This window comes from Gadus morhua, chromosome 16, assembly GCF_902167405.1.
Source record: "Gadus morhua chromosome 16, gadMor3.0, whole genome shotgun sequence".
Classification (NCBI taxonomy): Eukaryota; Metazoa; Chordata; class Actinopteri; order Gadiformes; family Gadidae; genus Gadus; species Gadus morhua.
This window is the reverse complement of record NC_044063.1, coordinates 2,244,834-2,256,195: the sequence shown is the minus strand read 5'-3', so window position 1 is coordinate 2,256,195 and position 11,362 is coordinate 2,244,834. Positions and strand designations below refer to the sequence as shown.

Here is an 11,362-nt window from a genome sequence, read left to right as displayed (position 1 = left end):
AGCATCGAGCTAGGCCCCATGTTGGCGTACAGCTGATGCAGGCTACCTGGCCCCATGTTGTTTTATCGTCTTTAACTGCTCTTAATACGGGTTTGAGGTATTATTTTGAGGTTCAGGAGGATTCAGCCGTGTGTGTTTATCGGATGATAGCATGGCTCATGTTTTAGTGTCACCCCAGGACTACCAGCTGTCACTCCCACAGCCAAACGTATAGCATACGTGTCGGCTTATCCACGTCTTGTCTTCGAAATGTAAAACAGCCACTAATCCGGATCCCTCTCTGTGACCATCCCCTCGCCCTGTCAGTGTTTCTGAAGTACTTTCTAACGAGCAAGACTGTGCGGACCGCGGTGCTGCTGGTGGGTCTTTGTGACTCGGGGAAGACCCTGCTCTTCGTCAGGGTAAGTGGACCCCCCCGCCTCGGTGTCTCCCTGGACGCAACCTCTTCCTTAGCAACATATGAACAGAGATATCAACAATAACCCAATGGTTTTCCTCAGCTCCTCTCAGGGAAGTTCAAGAGAACCCAGACCTCCATCACTGACAGCAGTGCTCCGTATAAAGCCAAGAACGACAAGGTAGGAAAACACGATTAATAATTATAGGAGTAAATTATTAAACCGTCCGTTGTACTGTAACTCAGCCCCACACTGAGGCTCATGAGGTCCTGTGTGTGTGTGTGTGTGTGTGTGTGTGTGTGTGTGTGTGTGTGTGTGTGTGTGTGTGTGTGTGTGTGTGTGTGTGTGTAGGCCAACACCTGGACCCTCATAGACCTGCCTGGTCATGACAGCCTGCGCTCTCAATACATGGAGAAGTTCAAGTCTGCAGCCAGGTGGGTTTCTCTCCCACTGGACACGTACACGCTCTCTCACACACACACACACGCGCGCAAACACACTAAAATAAACACAGATGAACACGGATATGGAACAACAGATACGCATCAAGACCACGGACTTGTGTTCTACCATCGTCCCATTCGTCGGTGTTATCCTTGTGATGTAACGTGACTGACCGGCCGTCCTCCTCAGAGCCATCGTGTTCGTAGTGGACAGCGCCATCTTCCAGAAGGAAGTCCGCGACGTGGCGGAGTTCCTGTACTTCCTGCTGACGGACGCGGTCGTCTCCAGGAACGCTCCCACGGTGCTGGTCGCGTGCAACAAGCAAGGTGATGTCCCAACCCACGCTTATTACACTAAGACTTAAAGTCCTGTTAACTGGCATCAGGGAAAGGATGCTAGGTCACAGACTTGGTTCCATACTATTAAGGGCTGGTCATGGTCCCATGGTCACGCCACGCAAGGGGGCTACGGACCCCTTGCGTCCTTGCGGACCCTCCTTGCGTCCGCCGCATGGGCCTGCAGGCGCCTCCCAAAAATTGTAACCTTGGGTCGAGGCGATGAAGCAGCAAGGGCTGTGATTGGTCCGCTTACTTAAACCCGACGCAGAACCACAAAGGTTCACGACTGCGTCGAAGCGTCTGTGTGGTCGTTGCGTTGCGTGAACGTGGAACTTGTATCAGCCCTTTAGGCTAAACTTCCCTCGAGTATCTCAGATCTCTTCTTAATCCCAGTATTTTATGGTTCTTTCTAAACAGATATCCCCATGGCCAAGTCGGCCAAACTGATTCAACAGCAGCTGGAGAAGGAAATGTAAGAACATCGCTTTCTTATCCATAGTTGATTAACTGTCTCCTTATCAATTTAGAATTTTGATAAAAATGTTTAATGTAAATCCGAACGATGAAAATCCCAAAGAGGATTCCTCACGTTGCTCTTTGTTTCAGGCGGGAGCGTCTCCCCTCCCCCATACTCATTTATTGTGTGTTGTACGTCCCGGCACTTTAAAGCAGTACTTAGCATTGTGTAGCATCTTACCCTGGCTGTCTGTGTTCTATACGGGGAATGGGTTAACCTAGCGGGTGTTTGGTCTTGGTTCTATGAACATCCTTACTTTACCGACAGCGATATGTTTCTTTCTTCTGACAGATGTACTTATTGTAAGTCTCTTTGGATAAAAGCGTCTGCTAAATGTCGCATTACATTCCGCCACGTGTGAGTGTGAGCAGCCTTACAAGCCGTTTTTGAAAATTTATGACATCACATATCCGTCACGTGTCTAGGTGGACACGCCCACTTGTGACGTCACAAGGGGCCGATTTTCAAAACGGCTCGTAACGGCTAAGCACACTCACAGCTGGTGGCCTGCCATGGGACCTTGATGGTCCATGTAAAGCCGTTCCTCTCTAACGCCCCCCCCAGGAACACGCTGCGGGTGACCCGGTCGGCGGTGCTGAGCGCGCAGGACGGCTCCGTTGGGGGCAGCGTGTTCCTGGGGAAGAAGGGCAAGGACTTTGAGTTCAGCCAGCTGCCCATGAAGGTGGAGTTCCTGGAGGTCAGCGCCCGGGGCAGCAAGGGAGAGGAGGGAGAGGCCAGCCTGGAGAGCCTGGAGAAGAGCCTGGCCCGGCTGTAGAGCTCCACCGTCCCCCCGTCCCCCGCCACGGCCCGCTCCTCAACCCCCTGCATCGTATGCCTCCCGGGCGCCGACCGGTTTGAACTGGACTCCTCCTCCTCCTCCCCTCTCAATCAGGGCGGGCGAGAACAGACTCTGGGTGTCTTCATTCAACCAACTGCCTGGTGTTGGCGACAGAATGGTTTATTATTATGAGTTTCTGAATACAAGTTCAGTAAAGATACGCGAAGGTCGTAGGGGCCTTCCAACAGGATCTTTCATTGTTTTGATTTTATTTGACCGGAGTACAGAAATAAACTTTTTCCCCAACGAACTCCGAGCAGCACTCGAGGAAACGACCTCTTTCCTACGTTTTGGGATGAGACCACGCCGTAGCTGCATGGGTGATATATTTAATGCAACACGTACTTCCACATCACAACGTAACTATCTGCAATCTCAAAGAGTTTACACTGCTTGAAAGCTGAAGGTTGTAAACCCCAGAATCACCTGGTAATGCACAACATTTTAATGAATGCTTTGGTTTCCTTTTTTAAGTAGTCAAGTGCAAAGTATTTGACTACCTTTTAGATCGTGCCTTGTTATTTTAAACGAATGGTTCATGGCTGTCTGCACGACTCTGGGGTTGTGTTTATCATTTCAGTGCTGTGACTTTTGTAAAGAGTGTCTGCATTTGTAGGAACCGGAGAGAATGTGGTCCTGTTGTCGTCTTACGTTTGTTTACTCCTTGTAAATAAATTGTCTGAACATTGGCTTCTAGTAGAACTGGCATTCAGCGGTCCACCAAATGAGTCGAGGAAAGGGTCAGTTCTGCAGAGGTTCGACACACACTCAACCCTTTCATGGGCCGGTCAATACGAGAGCTCCATCAGTAGAACCAACACACAAGACGTACAGTAGGTACCACACCTACCATACGGAGGTGTGGTACCTCCGTACAGTAGGTGTGGTACCTACTGTACGGAGGTACCACACCTCCGTACAGTAGGTGTTGTACCTACTGTACGGAGGTACCACACCTCCGTACAGTAGGTGTTGTACCTACTGTACGGAGGTACCACACCTACTGTACGGAGGTACCACACCTCCGTACAGTAGGTGTGGTACCTCCGTACAGTAGGTGTGGTACCTCCGTACAGTAGGTGTGGTACCTACTGTACGGAGGTACCACACCTCCGTACAGTACCTCCGTACAGTAGGTACCACACCTACTGTACGGAGGTACCACACCTACTGTACGGAGGTACCACACCTACTGTACGGAGGTACCACACCTACTGTACGGAGGTACCACACCTACTGTACGGAGGTGTGGTACCTCCGTACAGTAGTCGCTGCTTCACAGGGACTGTCTCTACAGTCCAGAGAGGGAGTAAACGGTGAGGCTGGAGCTCTGGTCTGCCACCACCAGACTGGGCTCTCCTCCCAGTTGCACGGGGCAAACCCAGTTCACCTTGTCTCCGTGGCTGAACTGGAGCCGCGGCCCGGACTTCGGCACCTCGTCCGCGCTCGACGCCTGATCTGCGTTTCCTGTCGCTCCCGGTTCTTCGTCCTCTTCCTCCTCCTTCGGCGGCTCTTCCTCGACCTCCTTGGCGGCTGCGCCTTGGGGCGGGGCCTTGTGGCTCCTCCCCTTGGGCGTCGCCCTCCCCTTCGTCCGAGCTTTGGCCTTCCTGTGGTGGGCCGCCGGTGCCCCGGGTTTGGCGTTCGCGTCCGGGGCCACGACCGGGCTGCGGCTGAGGTCCCAGAGGAGCACCTGGCCGTCGTTCCCCCCGGTGGTGAGCCAGTAGGGGTGGGACAGGAAGCCCAGGAAGTGGGCCTGGGAGGCGCCCTGGCTGTGGGCCTTGAAGAGGCCGTGCTGCTCCAGCTTGGAGCCGGCGCCGACGCGCATCAGGTGCACGCCGCCGTCCTCCGCCGCGCACGCCACCACGTTGCCGCAGCTGGCCACCGAGACGCAGTGCGCCAGCGGCGGGTTGAAGAGCTTGTCGGCGCTCTGCTCGCGGCCGCCGTCGGCCTCCTCCGCCACCTCCTGCAGGCTGAGGGTCCAGAGGGGGCGTGTCTTCTGCTGGCTCCACAGGATCACCTGAGGGGGACACAGGACTGGATTGATGCCGCACTGTTCATACACCAGGCAGACTCAAAGGGCTTCACGTAAATAGGGTTCTACAATGAAATAATACGGAGAAACAAAATTAGATAAAAAGGCACAGTAGTAGAATAAGTGCACTGCATTTAAGATTTAGCAGAAAGCTTACATAAACATTAAAAATGTTAAGACCAGTTTAAAAAGTGGGGCAAGTTGGTGCAAGCCTTAAATCCTCTGAGTTTATTCCAGTTACTCTGAGGATTATAAACAGATTGGTCTCAGATGATCTGGCTGGTCTAGACGGATCTGTGCGCAACGTGCACACTTCCACACTTCCCCGTTGAACCCCTCATTGTCCCCTTTTTGGGGGAAATTCTTTCTCTGCTTTTAACCAATCGGGGAGCCGCGCGGGTTACACCCGGAGGTGGGGGCAGCCGCGGTGCAGCAGCGCCCGGGGACCAGGCGGGGGTTTCAGGTGCCTTGCTCAAGGGCACCTCATCCGTTGATGAGGACGTAGGAGCGTACTACATGCTCTCGCTCCCCGTCCCGCTCACCTGCATGTCCAGGCCGGCTGACAGCAGGCTGCCGGCCCTCCTGGGCCTGAAGGCGACCGAGGAGCAGATGTTGGTGTGTCTGCGCAGCGTCCGGCAGACCCTCCCCCCGACCGCGTCCAGGACCCGCACCGCGCCGGAGTCGTCCGCCACCGCCACGAACGCGCCGTCCTCGCTCACCGCCACGCAGTTGATCTCCTCCTCGCCCGCGCCCGGGATCGCCGTGACGACCCCCCGGAGGTTGCGGGGGTCCAGGACGCTGACCGTCTCGCCGTGGGCGGCGTAGAGACGGCCGGGGCCGGCGGGGGAGAAGGCCACGCCGGTGCAGTCGTCCCCGCCGGCGAGGGCGACGCTGCCCAGGATGGTCCCGTCCTGGGACCACACCGTCACCTGCCCCCCCTCGGAGCCAGAGGCCAGCAGGCCCTCGGGCCCCCCCGCGGCCCCCACACACAGAACGGGGGAGGAATGGCCCCCGTGCCACTGCCTGGTTGCCATGGTAAGCTGGACGCTTTGAGGGGAATCAAATCACTGATTAGGGGAATAAAGAAATACTGACAGACCTTAAATTACAAATAAATAATGTATTACATCGAACCTGCTGTCCCTACAGTACATCGCTATAACACAACCCTGACGGCTAATAATCCAACGGAAAAGATAATTTTGCAAATAGTTCATCAAAATAAGTAGAAATATACAACTCGTGAAATCATACCTCTTGAATTGAAATATGAAACAGTTCTAACCACAGCAGGCCTACGACAGCATCTTTAACGATGGCCGTTTATTAAATGAGTTGAAGTATTCATTATATTATACATATATTATAACAGGAACTCGATATTGCCCCTCAAATTCCAGCCACCCTGTATGAAAACATTTCCAAGTTTCCGTCTGTCTTCTTCTAGATAATAATTAGTTCAAAAATCTAACTTTAACATTTAAAAAACAAAGTTAAATGTAGAAGCTTATGCGCAACTAGCTGTGTAATCCAGAAAACAAAATGAGTGGATAAGGAAGCATGTAAGGGGTTGATCTTAACTATATCACCGTAAAACAAACATAGAAACATAACAACATTTACCTTTTATCTCTGTGGTCCTAGACCTGCCATGTGAAGACGCGTCGCGGGCTGATGACATCACCAGAGCCCGGCGCTGCCTGGACGCGTCATCAGAGCGCTGGGCTCCAAGAACTGCTATGTTATGGGATAGATGACTAGCTGACAGGTCCATGCTAGCTGAAGTACCTGTGTTTATATGGACATACAAACGGTTATATTTACATAGATGAATAGACAAAACTTCTAGAAACAGGTGTATTTTGTATTTGTCTTTTTTTTCCTTTTTCTTTTTTTTACGTATTCAGTTATACAGATCCTCTTTATTGTACTATGAGTTGTTGTATCATACTGATTATGAAATCCACATAATCCGCTTGTGGATGAATGTGGGCGTCCTCAGAGTATAAAGTAGGCCTCACAATGTTGTCTCTAATGCACAGAGCATGAGGTTGAAGGCCTTTTGCACCACATAAAGAAGGACACTGCAGAACTAATTGTACAAAGAGTATGGCCTGCGAGCCATGTCCTCCCCCCCAATACAAGCCTTTCAACGAGGGCAGCTGTCTGCTGAATCATCCAAAGCAGCAGATTTGATGAGTGTGGTCCATTTCTGGGTCAGTGAGCATACTCCCCCTCTCTCTCTCTCTCTCTCTCTCTCTCTCTCTCTCTCTCTCTCTCTCTCTCTCTCTCTCTCTCTCTCTCTCTCGTACATGGGGTATGACAGCGAGAAAGAGAGAGAGAGAGAGAGTACTCAAATGCTGACACATAGGTTGTGAATTCGTACGACCACTGAAACACTTGGCTGTGAGTAATATTTTCAACTGAACTTATTTTGTTGACTTTTTAGATTTCTGCCTCAATAGAAAGTTGTTTAGAGTATCAATGAGGATCAATGATTTGCAAATGTAAGAGTGGTTCATGCAACAGGGTGCGAGATGGAGTGAAAGCGCAGAGGCCACTCGCAAAGAATCTCTGATAGTGCTCTGAGTCTACCTTGTTAACTTGTTATTATTTAATTTCATGTTTCCTGTTTAAACACTTTGTTTCACTGGAGATTCAGTCCCACATTCGAGTGTGAAATACACTTTGAAGCAGCAACGATGGTGTGATAACTGGACTCATGTGTAGAAGAATTAGACAAAGATGTCAGATGTAGTTGTGCTTTTTAACAGACAGACAGACAGACAGACAGTAAGAGCAAGAGCTGAGAGCAGTATTCAACCTTTCTCTCATCCAGACGGACAGAAAAACAGACACTGCCTTTTTTACTTTTTGAAACAGTTGGGGGACCATTGACTGAAGACCAGTGACTGAGACACACACACACACACACACACACACACACACACACACACACACACACACACACACACACACACACACACACACACACACACAACCAGCCATGCGCTCCCCGTACTTCCCGGCGCGGTCGGTCCTGTTCCGGAAGGAGGCCAACGGCGTGACGTACCGCGTGCCGGCGCTGCTCTTCCTGCCGCGCTCCAACTCCTTCCTGGCGTTCTGCGAGGAGCGGCTCAGTCCCTCCGACTCCGAGGCCCACCTGCTGGTCCTGAGGCGGGGCACCTTCTACCGCAACTACGTGGAGGTCAGTGGGACCCCCAGGGCTCCCCTCGTGGGGTCTTTGTGTTGTTCATGTGTTCTTGTGGTTATTCTTCCTCCTGGCTCGGCCTGATAGCAGCAGAAGCAGCAGAAGCAGAGAATGTGTTTAAGCGAGAACTGCCCTTCTGGGGGGCGGCAGGTTGCTTAGGAGGGAGAGCGGGCCGGCTGGTAACCAGAAGGTCGCTGGTTCGATCCCAGGCTCCTCCTTGCGGAGTGTGTCTCCCTGACTGCTCCTGACGAGCTGGCTGTCGCCCTGCGTGGCTGACTCCGCCGTCGGTGTGTGAATGTGTGTATGAAGGGTTGAATCTAAGACAATATTGTAAAGCGCTTCGAGTGGCCACTGGTTAGAAAAGCGCTGAATAAATGCAGTCTATTCAGCATTTCTACCCCTCAATATTTCTATGATGTAGAGTAGACGCTTTGGTTCAAAGGGTCTCACAAGGATTTAGTACTTCTTAGATTCATGTCAGGTAAGGGTTAGGGAGCATCTCGCTCAAGGATGTCCTCAGGTAGACGGGGGACGATGGGATTTGAACCCAGAACCTTTAGGCCCAAGAGGCACATTAGCCACAGGACTATCCTTCCTAGCCCTATGTTTATACTCCCCCCCCCCCCCCCCCCCCCCCCCAGTGGGAGGACCTCCGCGTGCTGGGCACTGCCCACCTCCCAGGCCACCGCTCAATGAACCCGTGCCCGGTGTACGACGAGTTCACGGGCACTCTGTTCCTGCTCTTCATCGCGGTGCTGGGCCACGTCTCCGAGTCCTTCCAGCTGGTCTCGGGGAAGAACGTGACGCGCCTCTGCTGCGTCTCCAGCACCGACGGGGGGGCCACCTGGGGGCCCGCCACCGATCTCACCCAGGCCGTCATCGGGGACACCATCAAAGGTAGGAGGGGCCTCACACAGGGGGGGCCACCATCAACGGTAGGAGGGGCCTCACACAGGGGGGGCCACCATCAACGGTAGGGGGGGCCTCACACAGGGGGGGGGGCGACGCCATCAACGGTAGGAGGGGCCTCACACAGGGGGGACGCCATCAACGGTAGGAACCACCTCACACAGGGGGTCAGAGGGGACGCTATTAACGTTAGGACAGCCCTAACCCAGGGGGTCAGGAGGCCTTCTCTCCGTGCGCAGCCCCGCCTTCTCCAGGGAACCACGAAAGCCATGTGGCACCGGGGGATTTGACCCCTCGGTCTTACACAGGCAAGACAGTGAAAAAAGCCACGACCGAACCAGCTTGGCCGTGTGAACAGGCCTATAGAAAAGGGAATGTCAAACAGAGGACACAAAAGAATAGAATACACAATAAAAACGACAGGAAAAATAATATTCAAAAGCCTCAGAAGTTTTTTCCTACGCTAAAAACAATCATTGTGGCGTTCTAGAGCCCAACTGATTGATATTGATCCGTGTCTATACCAACCTGCCGTACTGTTTGATCTGACCCCCCCGCCCTCCTCTCTCCCCCCCCCCCCCCCCAGAGTGGGCCACCTTCGCCCTGGGCCCCGGTCACGGCATCCAGCTCAAGTCGGGCCGGCTGCTGGTCCCGGCCTACGCCTACCAGATCGACTGCCGCCGCTGCCTCAGCCAGCTCTGCCAGACCACGCCGCGCTCCTTCTGTTTCCATAGCGACACGCACGGCAGCTCGTGGCGCCTGGGGGAGGCGGTGCCGGGCCCCGACAGCGTGGAGTGCCAGGTGGTGTCGGTGGACGCCGAGGACGGCGGCAGCCTGCTGTACTGCAACGCCCGCAGCCCGCTGGGCTGCCGCGTGCAGGCGCTCAGCCTGGACCGCGGCGCCGCCTTCCAGCCCGGCCAGCTGGTGCCGCGGCTGGTGGAGCCGCGCAACGGTTGCCACGGCAGCGTCGTGGGGTTCCCCGCCCCCGTCCACCTCTGCCGGCCCCCCGGCGGGAGCCCCGCCCCCCCTCCGCGCCCGTCCCGGTCCCGACACTGGACGTCCTGCTCGTTGCGACCGGGCGGAGACGCGGACGGACCCCCGGGACGTCCCGAACCCGGACCCCGCCCCGCGTCGCCCGCCGGCGGCGCCGGCCTCGGCCCCTCCCCCCTCGGCCCGCCCCCCCGTCCAGCAGCGGACCGCAGCCGGTCTGCGTCTGCTGCACCCCACGCCACACAGGCCCCGCCCCCCCACGCCACACAGGCCCCGCCCCCCAACGCCACACAGGCCCCGCCCCCCCTCAACGCCACAGGGGAGCCCGGCCAGTCCCCCGGGAACTTCCTGCCCCCCACCTGGGTGGTGTACTCCCACCCCACCTGGCCCGACGCCCGCAGGGACCTGGGGGTGTACCTCAGCCCCTTCCCCCGGGACCCCGACAGCTGGGCGGGCCCCTGGGTCATCTACGAGGGCCCCAGCGCCTACTCGGACCTGGCCTACCTGGAGCTGGCCCCCTCCCCGGGGCCCCCCTCCCCCGCGGCCCCCCCCGCCATGGCCTTCGCCTGCCTCTTCGAGAGCGGCACGCGGACGGCCTACGACGAGATCTCCTTCTGCCTCTTCACGCTGTACGAGCTCATCGACCACCTCCCGGGCCGCTGGGCGGCGCCGCGCCCCGGCCCGCCGGACGCCGGGCGGCCCCACGGCCCGCTCGCCGCCCCCCGCCCCGGACAGAGCCGCGGGCGTCATGGCGACGGCGGCGTCGCGGCCGGCGGCAGGACGTTGGCCCTCAGGAAGAAGGACAAGAGGAGCGGGATGTGCACCGTGTGCTAACGATGCTAACGCAGCGCTGAGCAGACGCCAAAGGGATGGTCATGGTCCCACGTTCACGCAACGCAAGGGGGCTACGGACCCGTTACGTCCTTGCGGACCCTCCTTGCGTCCACCACAAGGGCCGGACGTGCGCCTCCCATAAATCGTAACCTTCCGTCGTGGCGACGCGGCAGCAAGGGCTGTGATTGGTTGGCTCACTAAAACCCGACACAGAACCAGAATTGACGGCGGCGAAGCATCTGCGTGGTCCTTGCGTAAGTTGCGTTGCGTGACGTGGGACCATGATCAGCCCCTGAGACCCCCTCAGTGTTGGGTAGATCCGCAGCGGGGTTCCCTCGGTGTACATCGACAAATGGACTCGTACTGTTTCTATTGTTCTGACTGTGACGGGAAATGTGCATTTTAAACCAAACTAAACATAATAATATATTGTGCCGAGTGTGTGAGAGACAGAACGTGAAGTGTTTGAGTTCAGGGTGTTGAGGGTTTTCATCTACGTTCCATGTTCTCTATATCTGAGGAACAAATCATTCTGGGGTTGTCTGGGAACGTTACCTTGTTTATTGCAAAGATAAGGATGAAGATTGAAGATAAAGATTAAGTGCAATTAAAGTCGCCTCTAGTTGTTTTGCTTGGATGTATGAATTAATGTTCTGTGGGAGTGTGTGTGGATGACGGCTGGTTTGAGCAGCCTCACCGGGCCGAGTCTGATTGGACTCTAGAGTATCAGTGACAGGTTACACCAACCATCTCCACCCTTACTCTACACTCCACCTAGGTGACTGGTAGGTGTTGGAGGACCGGTTTAGGCCCCGTTTACACGAAGGGAAAACGCAGATATTTTCACACGG

The 11,362-nt window shown here is 55.2% G+C and overlaps 3 protein-coding genes across 3 annotated transcripts in view; 2 read left to right on the top strand and 1 right to left on the bottom strand.

Moving 5' to 3' along the window:
* The window catches only part of srprb (SRP receptor subunit beta), a 3,646-nt gene extending 422 nt beyond the window's left edge, over positions 1-3,224 (top strand). The window contains exons 2-7 of the mRNA XM_030380231.1: positions 307-401; positions 501-578; positions 750-832; positions 1,032-1,168; positions 1,598-1,652; positions 2,262-3,224. Of these exons, the coding sequence (XP_030236091.1) occupies positions 307-401; positions 501-578; positions 750-832; positions 1,032-1,168; positions 1,598-1,652; positions 2,262-2,472 (659 nt within the window). The 3' untranslated portion in view covers positions 2,473-3,224. The remainder of the gene's footprint in view (positions 1-306; positions 402-500; positions 579-749; positions 833-1,031; positions 1,169-1,597; positions 1,653-2,261) is intronic.
* Positions 3,225-3,790: 566 nt separating this feature from the next.
* On the bottom strand, positions 3,791-6,268 carry wdr53 (WD repeat domain 53). Its single transcript, XM_030380192.1, has 3 exons — positions 6,191-6,268; positions 5,110-5,614; positions 3,791-4,552 (listed from the first exon to the last, which is right to left on the bottom strand). Exons 2-3 carry the CDS (start codon positions 5,599-5,601, stop codon positions 3,827-3,829), a joined length of 1,218 nt encoding a protein of 405 aa, XP_030236052.1. The 5' UTR covers positions 5,602-5,614; positions 6,191-6,268; the 3' UTR covers positions 3,791-3,826.
* Positions 6,269-6,899: 631 nt separating this feature from the next.
* On the top strand, positions 6,900-10,511 carry neu4 (sialidase 4). Its single transcript, XM_030380829.1, has 5 exons — positions 6,900-6,973; positions 7,451-7,775; positions 8,420-8,675; positions 9,274-9,792; positions 9,997-10,511. Exons 2-5 carry the CDS (start codon positions 7,575-7,577, stop codon positions 10,509-10,511), a joined length of 1,491 nt encoding a protein of 496 aa, XP_030236689.1. The 5' UTR covers positions 6,900-6,973; positions 7,451-7,574.
* The last annotated feature ends 851 nt before the right edge of the window (positions 10,512-11,362 follow it).